At 41.9% G+C, this 21,447-nt stretch overlaps 1 protein-coding gene across 4 annotated transcripts; it reads right to left on the bottom strand.

The window, feature by feature from the left end:
- Positions 1 to 131: 131 nt before the first annotated feature.
- simc1 (SUMO interacting motifs containing 1) lies at positions 132 to 7,941 on the bottom strand. Of its 4 annotated transcripts, none has more exons than XM_071517341.1 (10): positions 7,384 to 7,941; positions 4,082 to 5,524; positions 3,730 to 3,980; positions 3,508 to 3,577; positions 3,231 to 3,391; positions 2,952 to 3,044; positions 2,483 to 2,614; positions 2,142 to 2,304; positions 1,472 to 1,556; positions 132 to 511 (listed from the first exon to the last, which is right to left on the bottom strand). In XM_071517341.1, the coding sequence occupies exons 1-10, from the start codon at positions 7,528 to 7,530 to the stop codon at positions 300 to 302; spliced, it is 2,757 nt and encodes a 918-aa protein (XP_071373442.1). In that variant the 5' UTR covers positions 7,531 to 7,941; the 3' UTR covers positions 132 to 299. The 4 variants fall into 4 exon arrangements, with proteins under 4 accessions (XP_071373442.1, XP_071373441.1, XP_071373443.1 ...); XM_071517340.1 differs by having other exon boundaries at positions 132 to 494; XM_071517342.1 differs by having other exon boundaries at positions 132 to 494; positions 2,142 to 2,298.
- Positions 7,942 to 21,447: the final 13,506 nt, after the last annotated feature.

Here is a 21,447-nt window from a genome sequence, read left to right as displayed (position 1 = left end):
CATGTGCAACATTATGCGTAGTGTGACAAGTTCATGAATCATGAATGTCTTCAATGTTTAAACTGTAATTAATGAAGAGAAGCTCAATGTTAATTCATTTTGACCTCATAAGAACCAATAAGGTGAGGCCATATACTTTATTTTTTAATACAAAAATCAGGCACAAGCAAAAACCTATATAAAATATAAATATATAATTAAAACAATAATTAAAAAAAAAATCCTTCTCACTCATAAAATAAACACAATGAAAGAACACTTGAACAACAAAACAGCGCTCGCTCAACATTGGCAGACATCTAGCAGGTGATCCTGTAGGTAGGTGAGGGACTCTTCAACATGGAGGGGCAAGGCTTGGCCAAGGTCGGCCTGAGATCTAGACAGGAAGGACTCCACAGCTTCCCGGACGGCGGGCCTGGACACCATGTCTTGTGGCTTGTGGACCAAGGCGCTGACACTGCGTGGTCGCTCAGTGGCCGAGCTGCACAGGTGGCCTGGGAGTAACAGATGCCTAGAGGTTAGGGGCTAAATCAGAGTGGGTTTGGAAGAGATAAATAAACTGCTTTTACTTATTTGTGAAATAGTTTTATTTGCTAGTCAGGGATGCAAAGACATCAGGGATCGAGAAGGTGGTGAAAACTGAAAACACATTATACCTGAGGGGGTGTTTAGAAGTGTTTAGAGACTATCAAAAAATGAACTATTTCGTTCAAGTTAATGACGACAATACAAAATCATACTAAGGGTAACTTTGGTTCAAAAGATGAACAGTGAAAAAACAAAGGAAATGAGCAGAGGAAGGTAAAAAAAAACCAATTATGGAGTAAGTGCATCACTTCACATGTATAATTTACATTTGGCATACAGCACAAAGAAAATCAATCAGTAAAATACAGTCACAATTATTACCAGAGAGAAATTAAATAAAGAGATTCAGGAGAGGAAAGATGAACAATGAAGAGGAGTGACGAGAGAGAGAGTAATGGAGAGTTGAAGGAGAGGGGAGAGACAGAGAAAAAGAGCAGAGAGAGAAAGATAAGATTTGACCAGGGGAACAGGATGGACTAGTTCTTATTTTATCATTTTTGCATGGGCAAAAACTTCAAGCACCCATCTTAGCTTCACAAACAAGTTTCAGATAAAACACTTCACTACATATTGTATCGTACATCACTATTTGCTTATTATTCATGGTTATATAGTAATTCACAGTTGCAACCACAAAGAAACATCACAGCAACAACCAAGCACATCCAGTGGAGTCTCGGGTTCCCCACAGGTTCCCAGCACTGTCCGCTTCCTGGCAGTGAGACACTGGCAAGCTGGCCATGCATCCAGTCGGTCAAGATGATGGTTCAGCTTCTGATAAGATCAACTGACTTGCCGTATTTATTTCCAACTCACCAATTTGTTGAATAACAAGTAGGGCTGATAACATTGTGAATAGCAACAAAGTTTACCGATATCTCACCTTTCATCACTTTGTTGTAGCTGAGCAGCAACATCCAGAGAAGCTGGACCAACTCCTCCCATCTCTGCCACCTTTCAGCACCATCCTGGAGAAGACAGTCATGGATCAGTTACACTGGACAGTCTCTTGCTCTGGCTTATCTCCCAAACTGATTTTGTAGGGCCCTGACCAATAAAACACCATTTTTGAGTGTAGTACTAGTCCTATTGTAACCCTAGTCTAATACTGATGATAATTAAGGAGGAAAATTAACAATGTACGATATGTATGCCAGTTGAGATTTTCTGATGTAGTTGAATGAAATATATTCTCCTTGGAAAAGTATCCCTCATGTTTGATTTTCAAGGAGTAATTGTGAGAAAGAGGTTGAGGACTTTTGGACCGCTAAAATATACTTGCCATAAAATGTCATCATAGACCTTTCTATATCCCAAAAGACTTCTGAAGCAAACATATACAGTACATATTGAGTATTTTCTTTCAGCTGAAAGGTCAAATATAAATGTGACTATCTTAAAATTTAAGTGACAGTGCTTTTTCTGCTAAATTTGTCAGTGCATTATTAGTCAATTATAGGTCAATACCACTACATCTCTGTGAAGTGAAGATGACAACAAGATGGCCTTCTACTACCAAAAGTCCTTTATGCAAAGTCTTCTCTGATATTCACCATAGGGTCTGGTGTGAGCGTGCAATTCTTCAGAAAGTGAAGCAGCAGACTGAGGGACATGGGCATAGGAGTCTTCTGTGGGCAGGCGTAGCCCAGCAGATGTTCCACCAGCTTACATCTCAGCAGCTTGCTCTGCAGGCTCTCCAGCAACAGCATCCTAGGTCTCAGGAAGAGATTAGTAAAAAGAGGGAACAAGGGAAATGGAAGGAGAAGCGAGATAGGCTGAAAGACAGGGAAAGACAGACTTGCATATCTAAAGAGCATACTGTCTCTTCCTCTCACTTCCACTTTCCCTTCATTCAAAACTTGCTTTCTCCCCTCTTCTCGTCTCTCCTCCTCACCTGTGTGCTCGTAATGGTACGATGCTGACGAGCGTGTGGAAGAGCTCCTCAGATAGCTTGGCAGAGCTGAGCGCTGGAGAGCGGTCCACCTCCAGAGCCATAGACAGCATCCTCTGGAAGACGGACACCACCCTGCAAGGGGGAAAGGGCCAGAAACAGGGCTTATCAACTCTCATGAGGAGAAGGCAGGAAGAGAACACTGATTGTACAGTGATATGCAATGTATATTACAGGGGAGTGCAATTTTCAGGAATTAATTTAAGTACAATAGCAGCTGAAAATAGGCTCTTTGTGGAATGATTTAACAAATTGAGACATTCCGTTGTGCAGCATGCTGTGTAGCATGTCACAGCGTCTCTCTCTCTTCTGTCATTCCTATTATTCCCTTCTGCCCCATAAGGCAGAAACTCATAATAATAACAATAAAGATTCAAAGAGAGGCATATCTAAAATTCCCTTTGGAATTCACCTGATATGTTCATCTCTCTCTTTGGCTGCTTTCCCGCTGTCTCCATATTCCGTTGATTTCATAATGGCAGCAAACAGCCACTTAATGACGTCTCTGGGAAAGAAAAATACATTAAATCCCTTACATTACCATAACAGGTGAAAAATAAACAAAACAAAACCTTGTATTTAATCTTATCCATGGACTATAATGCCTCTATCTTTATTAGGAAAGATGTATTAGGAAGATTTGCAATATTTCACTTTGAATCGAATGTCACACCCTGGACACCACACTCACCTGACTTGAGTAAAGCGCAGATCACAGGACAAGGTTTGCTTGGCGATGGAGTGTCGGAGGGCAGAGAGAGAGAGTTTGGCCTGGAAGTCGTCCTCCAGAGTCTGCACGACATACTCCAGGAGCATGCGCACAACCTCCCACCGGTGTCTCTTGGCGTGGTCCTAATGAAGTGCCAGGGGCAGAGATCAGGATATGTCATTTTGCTGTAATCCCACAAACGCCGTCCACTGTGTCAACATTTCTCTATGTGCTTAATTGTTTCTGCCTCGAGTAGTACCTGATTGGCCATGACCAAGCTCAACAACTCCCAGTCCCATGGAATTGTGGTTTTATCAGCCATGTGGTGTCTGCAATCAGGAAGCACATTCAGTCACTGACTTCATTGATGGAAAGAGGAGGAAGGAAAGGACAGACAAAGGATGTAAATAGGAAAAGCTGCAGATAGGACATTATTATCAACTCCTGTTCATCCTACGATTGTCTTTAGCCACCGTCTCACCTTTGCGTCCTCATCAGCAGATTAAAGGCCTGCACACAGAGGTGCTGGGGACACTGAGGATCCAGCAAGATGCCCCGCAGCAGGTGGGAGGTGATGTCCCTGGGGGGGTAGTAACCAGGCTGCAGCAGGTCAGACAGGAGCTGCAGAGTGCCTTCTGGGTAATTCTCTTCAATGGTACTATAAACCAGGCTCAGGCTCTGTCGGCATAGCACCTCTGGAGCGCCAAAGCCGTCGTCGTCCTCCTCATCATTCTAGGAAAAGAGAGTAGGGTGATGGTTTAGAAAAGGGAGGACCTTTGTATTACAGTGTATTGTGTTAATAGCATTAAAAAGACAGGGAAAACATTTCTAACCAGGCTTTGAGCTGGTCCAGCCATTATTTTCCTGAGTGTGATAGGGCACACGAAATGTCTGTCCTCTCGACTGGCGCTCCTGAAATTCCCATCAAATTTACTCTCCTCATTGGCCTCTTCTGCATCACTCCCCTCTTGCCAATCGACATGCACTGGACTGTCAACTCCCAGGTCACCCCTGTATGTCACAGTCCCCGATCCCTCGTCCAAGTCCTCAGTTCTAGGCACCGACAAGGGAGGGTCGCTGGGGATGCTGTTGCACAAGTAGGCAGGGCTGTTCATGGCCAGATCAGCCTCAACCTCCTCCAATTCCCATACAGGAGTGTTCCCAGCTAGTGTATCTTTAGAGGTGGGGGTTGGGTTGTCTTGGCTCTTCAGGCTATGATAATGAGATGGTGAACTTGTGCAGGGCTGGGAGTTGAGCTCAAAATGCTGGGGAATGTGAGGGTCTAGTCCAGCAGTAGGGAAGTGGGGGGAGGAGCGATCGGAGAAGGGGCTCAGTCTAGATTCTGGTGGGTTAAATTCCAGCTGTTTATTTCCTGAGTCGCTGGCAGGCGGGGAAAGGTTGGAAAAGCAGAGATCTCTTAGGCTGTGTGCTTCATCTTGAGGTAAACGGGGGGATGGCAAAGACGGGATGAGTGTGGATGAACAAAAGTCACCCCTCTCTGCCTCATATGTGTGGCAATCTTTTGAATTTCTTTTGTCTGAGCAATGAGGATTACCTGGGCTTTGCAGGGGGAGAGAGAGTATATCGAGTGATGACTGTGTGCATCCCTGCTCTTCCCTGTTCTCTATTTGTCCCTGTTTCCAAGGTGTTTCAACCACCTCAGGAGACTTATCCACTGAAGGGTTTAGCTGAGGACCATTTGACATGGTAGTGGTCCTTGAGTTAATGTATTCTGGAGCTACACTGCTACTGTGTATTTTTTTAAGGCACAATGACAATTGTTTACACTCTTTCGTTAAATATACTGAATAACTTGATGTTTTCAGTTCCCTGACATGAGCTTCAGGTAAAGGCAACCTTCTTAATTTTACAAATGGTACGTTTACAAAGCGAGGACAGTGATTTGGTTTATTTGGCTGCTTTTGGTGTGGTGTTTCAGTCACAGAATCCAAATTAAATTCCTGCTTTGGTTTTGGGGCATCATAGTCCTGCACTGGAGAAACATTAGTTGAGTCTTTTGAAGAGTTGTCCAGTGAATTAGAGCCACCTCTGTTTGAAGTTAGATTTTTATCTGCATTTCCATTTAGATTTTTATCTGCATTTCCCATTTTTTTTTCACAGTCATCTGGTGGCAAAGTCTTGGTCTCCTTTTCTGTCCCATTTGTTATGTTGCTGTCAATCAAGTCTAGCACTTCGATCGCAGCAGTGGAATTTTGTCTTTTGCGCCTTCTCGGTCCTGGAATAGCCCATCTAGGATCTGTGAGGTCTATCAAAAGCTAAAGAGAGAGGAGAAATACACAGAAATATACATTAATGGTTACCTGCTCGGTTTGATGACATAATTAAGAAATACAGAGATGAAGCTGGTTTCTGATTTGCAGCTTCTTATTCGCAAGTCAAAGGGAAATTTAAGGGGAAACCTAAATGTGTTTCTAACCCTGTAAATTACGTCGGTACAAACATTTCAGCTCAATTATGTAGAATAATATTAGAATTATTCTGTTTAATTATTTTATATATCAATAACTGTGAGGTAGTCACCATATGTTATCTTTCAGCCCAGATTTCTATGGGTTAAATTATTTTGGGCCACTGATAGAACTGATTTACAACTACAAGCACATCCAAATGTTTCAAAACAAATAAATAGTGGGTCGGTTTTGGAATATTTTCACTAATACCATTTTGAAGGCAGTCATGTTGAAATAAAACCCAACTGTTGTGCCCTTGACTGCAAATTTCTGACATGTCAAGGGTTAAATCATATTGGGCCGTCAATATGGCAGATGTCCTACGAAGAGAGACTCAAGTGCTGTTAGATAGCATTGGTTTCAGCCTGGTCTGATAAGGTTTTCTATCTCTTGGACAGCATGAAATCTGCTTTAGGCCAGGCCAAAGTCTATTTCCTTGAACATATTGACAATATGTGCTCTTTTTCATACAGACAGGGCAGTATTTGGCAAGATGCTATGACGAGCAACAACAAAGGGGCATGTCTTTGAAATGGAGCAGAAAACTACTGCCAGCAAGAGGCTGCGAGAACCTACAGTTAACACAACAGGAGCATGGGAGATCACTCGAAAGAGCCAATTGTCATTAATTACTGATGGTGAGATATACTGTAGTTACCACAGAGAAGGTGTGATTCAGGCAACTACCTGATCGATGCTCTGCTGTATTTAAAGTATTTATGTTATTGGTTAATTCTACTGTAGGTGTTAATATAGAACCTCCTTGGTTAGAACATTTGCCTGCAGTGTTTATGTGTATGTATCTGCCGCTATCATCCCATGAAAATATTAAAGGTGTTTTCTGAAGGGTCAGCGGGTTTGCTAGTTGGCATTCACTTTCAACAAGACTGATGTGGATGTTTGTTGGGAAAATCCACGCAACTAGGTGGTGCAACCAGTGAAGCACCCACACAGGACATCTGCTCAGGTATGTGGGAAAAAGTTGGTTAAACTTTTCCAAGCAGAAACCCCAAGCGCTTCTACTCACAGCCAATCAAATTTTAGAAGGAGTTCACATCACTCCCCTCTAAAACATTAAACATGGCCTCCAAAAGACTGAAAATGACAAGCGGCGGCTTACCTGAGCCAATGTAACGTTAAGCTAACATTTAGCATGCCAACAAATAGCAAAAATATTAGCATGTAAACAGCTATCTATCATTACAGCAATATATGTGACTGTACAATCTTTGATTTGTGTTCTTAACCTTTTGTTGTTGCAATGAACTATGTGTAGTATGCATATACTGTACGGTTTCATGTCCATTATTTGGCCGTTTGGCACCCGTTAATCCCCAAGCTCAGTTGCTCGAGCTCCACCTAGTGCTTAACGGCCGCGCTTGCACACGTCAAATGTCGCGAAGAATAGCGCCTGCGCACAGTGCGGACTTGTTCTAAACAGTTTTGATATAGAACCTCCTTGGTTTTGAGCAAGGAGGTTCTAGTTTTGAGTCATCTCATGTTTTGTATAACGTTACTTCCGCAAGAAGGCATCACACCAACCCGTTTTTCATTAGCCGATTCTTGCCGCACAGTAGTGTGGTCAATATTTTTAAGCTCTCAACAAGTAAGTAAACTGCAGCGAGATGTTGATGCATTTAGGGCTAGGTTCAAGTGAAACTTACCGGTGGGACGTTCACGGCAGCAACGTCCATCCACTCTCCCTTAACGAATGGTTTTGAACCAGGCTTACTCTCAGTGTAGGCACCGACAATTTCGACATCAGAGTCGCCTTTATCACTCCCAGAGCTGAGCGTAATCGCATCATCCATCCCTCCTCACTCATTCAACCTCAACGCCAGAGACTTACAGCAGCTAGCAGCAAATGTTAGCTACCTAGCAACCTGACTCCCCAAGGTATCCGAAAACCATTATAATCTATACAATCGCAACTAAGCAAGGCTAATAACTCGTGGACATGTTAAGTAGAGGATCGAGATCACCGCTCCAATGAAAAATGCATAACGTGCTATTTCCTCGTTCCGACACATGCACCCGACGCAAACTGTTTATCCATTAGATTGCATCTGCATAGCTGTTTGGTCGCGGGGAAGCCACCATTAACTAAGTTCAAACAGCGACAGCCAGAGTAATTTCAATGAAATCGTGTTACATAATGTATCCCTACGGTTTAGCGTTAATCAAACACTAATTGGGCATAGTCTAACTTCAATTTCTGGGAAGCAGTCATAGGACGGTTTGACTTCCTGGTTTGAAGCAAGAAAGACATGCCAAAATAATAACAAAAAGGTTTTCCGGTCAGAAGTTTCAAAATAAAGCGCTTATTGACAAACGTGTTGCAGGTTGCAACAAGGATCGCAAATTGCCCAAGTGAAAATATAATTTTCACTTAAAAAAATGAAAAAATAAGATAACATTTTCTTTTTTCAAGCCCTTTTCACGGTATAAAACCAAAATACACAAAGACCCAGTCACAAAAAACAGATAACTTGGAATATCTTGACAAAAAATAACTTTAACCCATAGATAGCTGTGGCAAAACTGTGCCAAAAGGCTACAGAATGGTTGTTTCATACCTGGGGCCCGTTCCATAAAGCGCGCTAAGAAATGTGGGGATTAAAGTCCAAAACCTGACTTGAATGAACCTAACAAATCAGTCGGGGCTAAAGCGGTTCCATAAAGGTCAATTCAAGTTCACGCAATCAGACTAATCGAGACAGGTTCAACTAGTCAAGATAATTGGTGTGCACGCCATTCTTAAGCAGCCCGAGAGGTCGAACATGGATCAAATCAATACACCATGGCAAAAAGCAATAGTAAAGAGCAGCGCTCATTAGTAGAAATATATGAAGAAATGAAACGTATAATAACCAAAAAAGGTAATACAGCTGCCATAAACAAAACAAGAGAGAAAGCCTGGCAAGAAATTGCTGATCGATTGAATGCGTAAGTAGCAACTAAGTTAAAATGTAATAAAATATTTTGATACAACCAAATTAAATCTTGGGCACAATACATTCAAACAGTTAGTAAGAACAGTAAACCTGTAGGTTATTAAAATATCTTATACAAGAATACGTAGATATTAAACCTCAAGGCTGCAAATGTATACATGTTCACTCGTTTAATATATAGTATATATTATGTATATTTGATGAATGATTTCAACAAATTAAACTTTTTTTTTGGGGGGGGGGCACTTTTAAACAGCAACAACTTGAGTGGGGAGAAAAGAACGTACAGCAGGTGAAAACTAGGCTAAATATAAAAATATTGTTCAGAATGGTAAGTATGCCTATAGGCTATATAAACACTTAAGCATAATCAGCTTGATGCTAGAACTGTCCAATCTCATGATGTTTATTAATTGCAGCTGTAAAAAAGAAGAGTGATGTTGCTGGCACCGGGGGAGGGAGGGCCACCAGCACACTGAACTCCTGCAAAGGAGCTGGCCTTGGAGCTGAACAAGGGGAGGCCAGTCACTGAGGGAATAGAGGGGGGAACAGCGTCTGAATCCATGCCACCTAGTATTCATCAATGAAAGGACACACCATGATTATAAGAACGACACATGGGTTGAGGTCGTTATTTATAGACCTTTACTGAATTGATTGAAAAACCATACACCCACTAAACACATCTAAATTTACTTTTTGACATTGTTTTAAATGTATTAACCAATACATTTTTAAACATGGTTTCCTATCGGGCAAATAGAGGATAGAGGCATATGGATTTAGATACTACATTTCTGGTCAATATCATTTTTTGCAATTGTACTGTTTTAACTTTATGTAGCTACTGTCATTCTATTGGGGTAATTTAGATTGAGACATTTTATGTAGCATAAGCCTAAATGTTTGATGTCACATACCATATAATTAAACACGTATAGGTCTATATTTTATCATTTATCATTGTATAATTTATTTAATTTATTTAAGTTGACTTTAACTTTGATTTTTTGGCTGATAGTGGTTAATAAAGTAAAATAATATGGCAGCACGCCAGAAAGTCAGGGTCAGTGTTACAGGAACTCTGGTTAAGCAACAACTCAGGCTTAGCCTGACAGTTAGCCTGCCCCGGACCAGGTTAGTTTCCCAGCATAAGTTGCCATAGTAACTGAGCTTGAACTATGTTGAATTTGCTTTATGGAACCGAATCAACTGAAAATGAGTCTGACTAACCGAAAGAAGCCTGGCTTATTTGGTAAACTCGCTTTATGGAACAGGGCTCTGATGGTTTGTGAGATTGTGTAATTTTAGACATCACCACTAGAGCGCACTCCTGTTGTGTAAAAGGTTTTGAAATGTGTATCTAGTTCTTTGAAAAGTGTATCTATGGACAGGCCAAGGCTCGTATAGCTGTCAAACATATCTGTATTTTTCCAAGGCATTGCTCTATAAATGTGACTGTGGCCAAAAAACTCCTCACACTTCAGAGTAAGACCTAAGAGCTAGCCTAGTTAATCTCTGGCCTTATTCAACTCAACTCTTGAGCCTGTGCACTTGTACTTGACTGCACACATGTATGTGCGTATACCTATTGTATTATTGTAGTGTTTTTCTCTGTGCTTGTGTTTGCAAGGGGCTGTTTGGTGTGACAAAGTGATGATGCATTAGGTGAGGCATCTCATTCAAGCAATCATTGCCGCATTGACTGTTACCCTCTCTTCCTCCTCTCACTTCTCTGAATACTCCTGACACTTGATGGACCCACTGGACATGAAAATGGAGACCAATTATCCATGTCATACAATTCCTTGGCTTCATTATGGTATAAACACAGTGTGGCAGGGATGGGGAAGGAGCAGGAAACAGCTGCAATTGACTTAATGTAGTTGTAAGCCATCCGCAGATGACTTGTGGAACCCTACGCATGATGGTATTTTACAGTAGCCTTCTTTCCTGTTATATGGAGGCATGGATGACATGGATGATGGAATGTTATTGTGGCGACTGCCATCACTGAAAGCTGCTTCCTATTGATGGGAGCTGCAACGCACATGCACTGGTGTGTTGACTTGATAAGAATATGTCTGATAAGGACGTTACTAATGCCATGGAAAGTGTTGCGCACTGTGAACTGTTGTCAGCAAACACCCTTGTTTATAATGACACATCACATTGCAAGACATAATATCTGTCAAGTAGAAGTTCCAGCAGTTTCTCAAATTTCTATTTGTTTTTTTGTTTTTTTGTTGCAGTGCGGACCGCAGATGTTCCAAGAAAAGATACATTATTTTCCGTAACTGGTACTTGTTTTTCAAAGAAATTTAAATTTGTGAGCTGTATGTCATGCAATTGGATAAAAGGCGCTATTAACCTCAAATGTCACCAACCATTATACCTCATGAGGAATATCATGGAGGATGAGTCACCATATTCAGATATACACAACCCCCTGACACCTATTCAGCAGTGTGAAGACTTTATTATAGGATGGGTATGAGGAGAAAGAAAGAAAAAAAGCCTCTGAATATGAGTGGTAATGAGCCTGTGTCTGTGTAGGTCTGTGTGTGTTTGAGTCTGTGTGTGTGTGTGCGCATGCAATGATAGGGACTATGCCCTGAGGTGCTGTGAGTCAGAGTGTTCAAAAGAAATGAGACTAATTTGATTCCGCCAACAAAGCTTATTTACCTTGGAAATCATCCTCGCCTTTTGTCCTTAGAATGTCAAGGATGCTCACAATGCTTTGATTCTGAATGAGCTGTGAGTTCTAGAACACATGTTTTACTTCTACAGACAAAGCCGTACATTTCTATAAAAGTAGCATGTTATTACAATGATGTTAAGATTAAAATATTATTGTCAATCATTCGGTATAATTGTGTTCAATTTGTCAGGGTTGGGAGCACAAATACTGCCATAACACCAAACCAAATATTATGCAGCAGCAGTAATTCAGCTAGCAAAGGTGATCCAAGTTCAATTAGTTAGAGAGAGAGAGTTCTGGAGTGCACTTTGCGAAATCCCAGATGAACCCCAAAACAAATCTTCTGGTCTCTCCGGCCCATAAATGGGCATGGATTAAGGGTCAAGACTTCACCAGCAACAGTTTTTCGTGCATGCAATTTCCTGTTTTAAAGGTGAACAAAAGACGTTATTCAAAGGATGTCTGTGTTTGTTAGCAGTCGGTTGCACTGGAAACCTGTTGAGATGGCTGATACGAGGCCAGCTGACTTCAGAAAGAAATGTATGAGGTGATTTGTGAGTAGCATTGGACTGAAAATAAAAAGCTGTAGAAATTAATCTTTTTAAATCAGGCTGTGAAACCTCAACATATAATCTGTAATTCCTTTGACCATTTAAATCTTGGGCATAACCACATATTGTTTGTTAGCGTATTAACTTCATGTCCACAAGCATTACAAGTGTAAACCTACCTATTGTGAACAAACCTGCAACACAATGAACCTGTAAACTTAATTGTATATTCCCATACTCAATATTACCCCCCACCCACCACAACAACAACCACACCATATGAATCTATTCATTCCTCAACCATAGTAATCCCCTGCCAGGAATTGCAACCACAAGCCTACAACTGTATGTGAACAGCATTTCTAAAGAGGACAGATTCTCCAAGGGTCACTTTCTTTTCTCAGCATCATCTTTTGATTTGCTCTACCTAACTTTCTCTTGCTGAGCAGATAGCGGGAGAAAGACAGCGCTGTGAGACTGTCTGTGTGATAAGTCCTCATCTCGCAGCCTGCTGTCTGTGTTTGCAGGGTAAGGACACTGCACATATATTGCCAGTGAACAACAGCCTGAGGCCAAGTTTCAATTTTAATCAACTGCCTTACAAGTGACTCTCTAGACATGCTCCTCAATTTTAATCCATTATACCTGATAATGTGGCATAACATAAGCTATTCCCTTGTTGCATAGTGTTGACTTTAGAATACTGTAATGTAAGTGAAAAAGTTCATGTTGTTTACATTTTCCATCCCCTTGGGCCGTATCAACAGAAATATTCAGATTTCATAGAAAGGCAGATAAGGAGTATGGAGACTTGCCTGAGTGGGCAGCAAAGCATGCTGGGATCTGTAACACTTATCATATATCGCAACTGTTGGAATGGAGATGTCATATCTCCACAAAGTCTGTTTTTCAGGAATTGAGAAAAGAAATCTTATCTTCAAGTTGATACCCAGGAATATTTTAAATAACAGAATCGGTGAATGAATAGGTTTCATGGGTCCTTGAGGCAAGACGTACTTAGCACATAGAGGACTATCTATACTTATCATATATATTATATCATTTCACATAAGAAAATGAAAAACAATTGGAGTTACATGGGTTTGTTAAGACAGCAGGGTTATAAGGTATAATAAAATACAATTGCTGTTCAACCACATGACAAGGCAGATAAAGGCAATGGAATGGTCAGTCATCAATATGAGGACAAATTCAAGTAGTTTCAATTTCAGTTAGGACTAGGCAAGAAAGCCATCTATGTGTACTGAAGAGCTGACTTTGAGTCAGAGATAACTGTGTTTATCTCTTGTTATCCTGCTTGTTGCTGTTCCCTCACAGCCCAGCCAGACAGTCTAGTCCGGTCTCACAATTTTGACCGAGACACTGATAGAAGAGTTAGCCAACACTCTCAACACTCTCTCTCTAGGTCAGGGGTCACCATCTGTTATTATATCACACAGCGGAGACTGAATGTTACTTAAACAAAGAATGGGAAAACAAATATCTGATGGAGAAAAACCAAGTCTCAAACAAACACTTTTGTAAATATTGTTCATGCGCAGTGCCTTTAATATCTTGAGATGCTGATTTGATATCCATCTAGTCAAATCTAGAATTTCCATAACTCTTCAAAGAGCTGCAAATACTAAATATCACATGCGCCGCACGCTCTTGGCACACAGCGACAGTTGTTTAAACTGAACAGGGTCTAAGGTTTCTAAACTCACTGATTGAGTGAGAGCTCACAGCAGCAACACTAAATCTATTGATCTCTATGAAGTGCCAAGCTGTTGGATGCTGCGGCAGTTTTTAATGACGCATATTCTGCTGGGTGATATGATGAAAAAACAGCAGTGGCTCTGCCTACAGTAGCATTCCCAGTGAAAGGTCATAGGCGTATTCTGTTGCGTCTGGCGGTTTGTCACTTCAGACGGCGCGGCTGGATATTGATGCTTATGAATTTTGCAGCTCAACTTAAACTAAAATAGAATAACAAGTATTACTCAATTTTTTGAAAACCCACCAAACCATTAGAGAATCACAATTCTCATTTACATTGGATGATAACAGTCAGACCTCTTGTCTCATCAAAGGGAGTCTTTGCTGAGAACTGGTGGTCGGTCCTGTCGGTGCGTTCGCTTAGCCAAGGTCACAGCAGCTTTTTGGACACAGAAGCTGGTGGACGGGGTGCTCCTGCCATCCTGTGTGTTGATGGTTGGAGTGAGGGACGTGTGCACTAGAGCTGCAGGGTCATTACCACAGGGCAGTGTGGCCGTGAGGGGGTGGGGGGTGGTTGGGCGGGTGAGGATCTCTAAAAGCCACACCAGATGGCCGGGTGCAGAGAGGACTGGCAGCAGAGTCCCGTCCCATCGACATGCTACAGTGACAGTGGAGGAGAGACGGAGAAAGATGGGGTCGCAGTGAAAGATAGAAGGGTGGAAATGCTTACAGAAAGAGTGCATGTCAACAGTCAGCCTGTTAACATGACGCAGACACAAAGAGCAGGAGGTCTGATACAGTGAGATAGAAACGGGTGAGACAAGGACGATGTCTGAAAAGCATCCAGCAGCCACCTCTTGACTCCCCCTGCTTCGCTGTCCACCTCTCTCACGCTCTCAAGCTATTTAGACAGCGCCTGCCACTGATCCCGCCACACTGTGCCATCAGATCCAGCGCTGTGTCAGTCACCTGCTTTTCCAAGGCACCGGAGCGACATTGGCACCTCGAACAAGGCTGATTTGAGTGGCAGAGCGTGCCAGATCCAGAGACAGAAAAAGCCGGCGGTGGACCAGAGCCCGGTGATTCACTCCGCAATCTGGGTCCCCAGAGGCTGAAGGGTGCCACAAGACTCCTCATGGGACCCCGAGCTATTAACTGTTGGATGTAATGTGAGAAGATGAAAGGACAACAGCAGTGTTTTGGCAGCTTCCCTTTTGTGCTGATGCATTGCTGCTGTAGACTTCAAGTAAATCTAAGAATGAATATTAAACACCTCAGAAATCCACAAAGTCTGTGAAGTCTTTTTTTGAAGTTGGCTTATTCTGCTCTAATGCAGCCTCTGGAGTGGAGCCTCCTCTTCTTCCCTTGAAGATGCTCTATCAAAACGCAGTCTAGCAACCCTAAGTGAAAAAAGGGTCACAGACGGTTTTCATTGCACAGGATGAAGACGAGGAGTTACACTTTCTGTTACATTAGAAACCTTGGTTACACTAGAAACCTACGCTGGTGATGAATCACAATTAAATTCATATCTCAGTAATGGAAAAAGGCAGTCAAAGATTCTATCAAGACAAAATTAACATAAAACCCACATATTGTACTTTGGATATTGGATAAAAAGGCAGGCATTCCCTTTGTGAACTAGAATTCTTTGTGAAATAGTATTTTTTCTTGTTGCTTTTATCACGGCTATTTTGTGAAATTTGTAAAGAAACTGACTTTCAACTCATTATTATGAAACAAAGATGAATTAATCATGTTGAAAAGTAAAGTTGAAGCTGCCAGAAATGGTCCTCTCTCCTCCTCTCATTGTGTTACTGTAAATAATGAGGAGTATCAAAGAGAGCAGCATTGTGTGCCAATGTAAACACCTGCTGTTAATAAAAAGAGATGTTTTCTGTGATAATATAAAGGCACAACCGCACTCTGTAGGCTGACGCAAAAATAACAGGGAAAGAGGCCAATGTCAAATGCAAAATGAACGCTCTAATGAGCACTTGGCCGGGCAGCGAGATGCAGACGGATACCGCGAATACTAACAGTTCTCTGTTAAGAGCCCCTTAAAAGCTGGGTCGTGTACCCGAGTGTGTCAGGAATGTGACAAATTGTAGAGATTAAGTTTTAACAAGAGTGGTTAAAGGTAAATTACTTCATTTTCACAGTTGACACTGGCAGACAAGCACCGAAGATGACCATAGCCTAGTACTATTTTTGTGCAACCTAATATGGTCAGTTCGCACAGTTTTCACCACTGCATACAACAGTAGTCTTCTTTTGTAATGTCAGAGCCTTCTCAAGTGCGAAGGCTCAGACATTACAAAAATGAGCCTTTTAACATTTTATTTCAAACAGTCTCTCTGCTCTCTAGGGTCTGATCAGTAGATTTTTGAAGCTGGAATGCAAAGAAATCTGAGTCCCTGAAACACATGGACATCAATTGGTATGGCAAGGATTTTGTAGTTTTTATCAATATAATGGGGAGCAAAGATCAAACAGAAATCCACTGAAATGTATTTGTGAGTCATATCTAAAAAAAAAAAAAAATCATATTAGGGGAGCATTCAGGACCAATGTTCCCTCTAAGCTCCCTCTATGTCTAATAATTTATTACATTGACTAAATAATAATATCTTGTGAGTCATCAGTCTTTTCTTTGCTTGTCCTCACAAATCTAGTTGATATAAGAGGGTTGTGGAAGTTCTGGTGGCAAATGACTGTGGCATACCTTAGGGTTTTAGTGAGTTGATGCTGAATTCACACTGAATCGTTGCCACTTCATGCCCCTCATCCATTTGCTCACCATCGGCCCATTCAGAAGCCTGAGGAGGAAAATATAAGGCCACCAACCCCGCATGGTTAAAAGACAGTTAATTAAATCACACCAAACACACTGAATATGAGCTACTATTAATTGGACCAAGCTAATTAGTTTCATCAATGTGTAGTTTCATTAAAATCAGATGGAGCACGCAAGTCACTCAGGCTCGTTTGGTAGAAGCCTATTCACTAGGGTCTTGGAAGTGAATTTCATAAGCAGATCTATATGAAAGATGAAGACCTTTATACCTAAATCCATTCAGAGAGCATCTGATGAAACAAGTTGATCAGTGTCTAGTTTGATCATTTAGAGCTGTTTTAGTAGATTATACCCTCTCTGTGATTAATGACGTCATGCGTGCTTAAGTGTTTAAATGATGAAACGGAACCAATCATTTTTTTGATTTGCCATTTATCAACATCTGCGCTGCGGTGTGAGGGGGCATAATGGGTTGTTTACTGGTGTTTGCAGACCTTGTGTGGTTTTCAATATAGCTTCAGATAATTAGCAATATGTTTATTGCCATTTGAGCTTCAACGGCATCCCTTTATGCAGATAAGCACCCATCATAAACCTCTGCTGAAATCTCTTAGAATTCTGGGTAAATGTTCTATCAGGGGATTAGCTGACATGTTTGACCTTCAAGGCTTCATTAATCTGGTCACGCTTTTCAGGTCCAGTGTGGTTTTGTCCAAAGGTGCTGGAAATTTGGAGGAAAATCTTGTTTGTTGTGGACACAACAAAGGTCAACAGTCATGTATATAACCAGACCTGTCAAGCACACTGACAGCAGCAGCAACACTAGAAGAAGAGGAATGGTTTGTGATTCACTAAAAAAAACATGTGAAACATGGAGTGGCTGTGACCACTCCACACACACACACACACACACACACACAAACACACATGCTCATTCTCTCGGACTCTCCCATATACTCACACAAGCACACAGACCAGCACAAACACAAAGGGATCCTGCACCACACACACAAATAAACAATACACATACTTAGGTAATCACAAATGGTCAAAGCCTAATTCCTTGGAGGAAAGTATTATTATAAATCACCTGCAACCTGGGCTGAGGTTTCCACACACCACCTCGAGTCATTTATTCCTGGAACATTACATAACGCAGCAGTGGGTTCTGCTCACATCCAGCCTGAACAGGCTCCTTAGAGGCAAGCAGCAAGGCAGGAGGATTGAGTCAGTCAGTGAAATAGAGTGATCAGTATGTGGCTGCCCTCTCAGGCTTCTGTTTTCAGCAGTCTTGTATTGTCAATGAACACTTTTTCAGCATCAACATATGAACTAAGGTTAAACAGCTTGCTTTGGTATTAAAAAATAGAGAGAAGTGGGATAATCTGATAGATGTTCAGCATCATGATCTGGTATGATATAGCAGCCCATCCACACCCCATTATACCATATGGATTTCTCACTACGCCCCCACCCATAAAGACTAATCCGTCTGGGCAATCTCTCTCTTGCTAGTCTCCTGCGAGTCTTATTTCTGTATCGACACCAAGCTCTTTTCAAGGCACAGCGGCTAAAAAACATCCTCGGGTATCTCCGATGTGTCGGCAGTCATATCTGCGTGAGAGAAGTGAGAGAACGTGAGGGAGGGGAGAGAGGGCTTGGAATCGGCAGAGCGATTTGGCAGTGAAATAGTGTTCATTGAGGGTATTAATAATCTTTGCTTGGCTAATGAATCATTGCTGTGGGCAGTAATTATCACCGAAGCCACAGCACCCAAAGCATTATACCTGCTGGAGTCAGGACAAGTTGTCAAATCACTGTGCATCTCTAATTATGGATGAGCTGATCAGATTGCAGCCATTAGGGCGGCTTGGTGAAGGTTTGCGCTGCTCCACTTGGTTCTGTGACTTCAGTGATGCTGCTTATGATTTAAAATGTGACAGGGAATATAATCTGCCATCCGCATCACAGAAGGGTCATCTGTGTCAAGGTGAGAGTCACAAACATGTCATGTTATGTTCACTCAGCATTTGTTAACATGCTAAACACTAGTGTTGCCTTTTTATCGCTGTTTTTGTGTGTTTCTCAATGGGGAAACTGTAAACGGTGGTGAGAGGTTATAGGTGAGGAAGTGGTGAGTTCATTTGATTTGTGCCATTTTTAGGCGTGTGTGTGGGTAGGTTTGTGGGAAAGACTTTAGCCTCAGAGGGACAGGGTGCTCAGGACGGGGATGTAATGTACATCGACCCCTCCTTAGGTGCGCTGATTGCATCAAACAGGAAGCCGGATCCAAACTGACAGGATGCTGGGTATTGTTGTGGTACCCGGAATAGAAGGCGAGGTGGAGAGGAAGGTGTGTGTGTGTGTGTGTGTGTGGACACAAACCTTATAGTACAAAGCACACTAAAACATTTTTAGACTGACATTCAGCTTTGAGAGATATGTATTATGTAACCCTAAATTCTATACTTATCAAATACTAGATTAGAGAAGAAAAGAAATTTGTTGAAAGAAGTTTTTTCTTATTCTGTTGAACCGTTCTCTGCACTGTTCAGTGTGAAAGGAGTTGACATTACGCAATAAAAAAACAATGCATTTTTTATTGTTGTTTTTCAATGGGACTTTGATAAGTGAGGCTCTTTTCTATTCCCTTATCTGGTCTGTGTTGATTGTGTCAACACCTGCAGGCAGGAAAATTCAGAGCCTATTGCATAATTTCAGTTTTAGCCAGGGTGAAAGTTAAAGGTGCTGTAAGTACGATTTTTCACTGCCCCAGAGTGCAAAATGACCATAATACTTCTGCAGGGGTTTGAGAGGGTCACTGATGAATACCAGTGACTCAACGATTACTTCACCAGGTGCCGAGACTTCTGGCTTTCAAAATTCACATTCCAGCCTGTTTTGGAGCAAGCCAATAGATTTCATAATGCCCCTTTTAATATTAGGATAACCTCTTAGATGAAAAAGCAACAGAGTAGAGAAAGTTTATTTAGCTAGCTAGTGGCTTCTTCCATCAAGGCCTTGTATAACAAGATTTGCTCATTTATAATAATTATAATAGTGTGTTACTTCATTGATCCCCATTGGTCCCCATTGTTTACCAATCATGCTGTTGTTCTGCCATTATGGCTATAAGAAGCCTTCCGCATACAGTCTTCCCTGCCTTTTGAATATATAACATATAATCAAGATGAACAAAACTAATAGGTGTTTTTCCTCTGCTAAAACCCTCTGTTTTTATTTGTAAAATGCATGTTAGTCTTGGTGGATGGTGGCTACTGAGGTCAGTGTTTTTTTCTCTTTTTATGCAGCAGCAGGTAGAGCCTGAGGGAATGTCTACAGTCCACTGATGTGCTGTGACAGTCACCCTTTAGATGAGCTCTTCTCAATGTTTTGTGTTCGTTGTGGGGAGCGAGATCAGAGAGAAAGAGAGAGAGAGAGAGAGAGAGAGAGAGAGAGAGAGAGAGAGGGAGAGAGAGAGAGAGATAGATAGATAGATAGATGAGAATCCACTGTTGCAAACTGTCCGAACCCTCCTCCTCCTCCTCCAACTCATACTCCTCCTCTGTCTTGTCTCGCCTCAGCCACTAAAAGATGTTCTGACTGAGCCCCCAGACAACTCACTTTCATGGCTGAGTATCGACACACACACACACACACACACATAGCCTACACACACACACTTGAATGTTGGCAGCCATCTAACAGCTTTAGATAGACTGCAAATCTCACACTGACAACCCCTCCAGCAGATGCTATTTACTTTATAAATGGAGCCTTTTGGATTTTCTTTGAAATCCAAAATTAGTGAAGCACACATCTGCCGAGCAGAGCTGCAGTCTGCACCGCAATCAGCTCAGCAGCACTTTCACAATGACCCCTATGTGGCCGTGTGTGTGTGTGTGTGTGTGTGTGTGTCTTTTTGTATCGCTCCTCAATGGTAAATATCCCCTGGCTATACGGCTGGCTGCCTAACACTGCTGAACACTGCATAGGCCTACGTGTTATATAACTAAACCTCCATTACAAATCAGCTGCAAGCTTCTCAGCAACAGGTATTATGCTCGCATCCATATGAGTATAGAAAAATACAAGAATGCGGTGAATAATGACACGGTGGAACAGCGACATACAAACATATTCCTCAGAAACGGTAGATGTGATTAAAGAGGTTATGTGTCTTCATTCAAGCAATCAATTCGGCCGAGTGGCTAATAATGCTCAACACTATCTGACCTGAGATGGAAAATACACCTCTATCGCCTATGTCAATGACAGAATGTGAGTGCAGATGAGTCAATCACCGTTGTATGAAAGCCTTTTTTATTTCGAGAACTGTGGATTCCTAATTGGTGTTTGCGGTGGTCCCGCAGTGTCGATAAAGTTCAGAGAAACATCCCGCTGTGCCGCTTTCATCTCCACAGCCATCCGTGACTCCTGATGGCCAAGTCAGTTCAAACCTGTACTCGCGCAGCCGATGGCACGAAAAACTGTAAATAAATAATTATCGAAGCCTACAGCATGGCACGTGTTACATTTTGTTCTGTGTACAAAACTGGTCCTTCTATCCGAGTGTTTCCATTCCCTTTGCCTCGATCTACAGGCTCTAGGCTACGTGCGCAGCTGTGAAAAGTGAAATATGAAAATATGAAAGCAGCCAAGTAAGTGAGTACACGCAATCAACTGCACAACGAGCCCAAAGGCTTGCCTAAAGAGGCTCAATTCCAGTTTAAAATAAATCTCAAATCTCTCTGTTTCCACAATGCTGTGTGAAACACCGAGGGCTCTCTCTCTCTCTCTCTCTCTCTCTCTCTCTCTCTCTCTCTACTTTAAGTTTAGAGATGGGTTGGTCCTCGGAGTGATGTCACTCACTTCACTCCTGCATGGGCATTCATTCCACCAGCAGTGTGTATCTTGCGCGCGCGTCTCCAAAGCATGCTTTACAGCATAACGCAAAAACAGCATTACGCACGGCGATGTGACAGACAGCAGAGGAGCAACTTCAT

This window comes from Centroberyx affinis, unplaced genomic scaffold (genome assembly GCF_046629955.1).
Source record: "Centroberyx affinis isolate AG114_WGS23_722 - 3 ecotype Tasmania unplaced genomic scaffold, CSIRO-AGI_Caff_v1 ptg000485l_1, whole genome shotgun sequence".
Taxonomy (NCBI): domain Eukaryota; kingdom Metazoa; phylum Chordata; class Actinopteri; order Beryciformes; family Berycidae; genus Centroberyx; species Centroberyx affinis.
This window is presented reverse-complemented; position numbering and strand designations above follow the sequence as displayed.

What these genes read in the sequence shown, in the direction of transcription:
- simc1 (XM_071517341.1), bottom strand. Translation starts at nt 7,530, where the DNA reads ATGGATGATGCGATTACGCTCAGCTCTGGGAGTGATAAAGGCGACTCT. An exon ending in CTGCGCTTTACTCAAGTCAG is followed by an intron (nt 3,045 to 3,230) that starts GTGAGTGTGGTG and finishes TTTCTTTCCCAG; the next exon opens with AGACGTCATTAAGTGGCTGT. An exon ending in GTACCATTACGAGCACACAG is followed by an intron (nt 2,305 to 2,482) that starts GTGAGGAGGAGA and finishes TCTCTTCCTGAG; the next exon opens with ACCTAGGATGCTGTTGCTGG.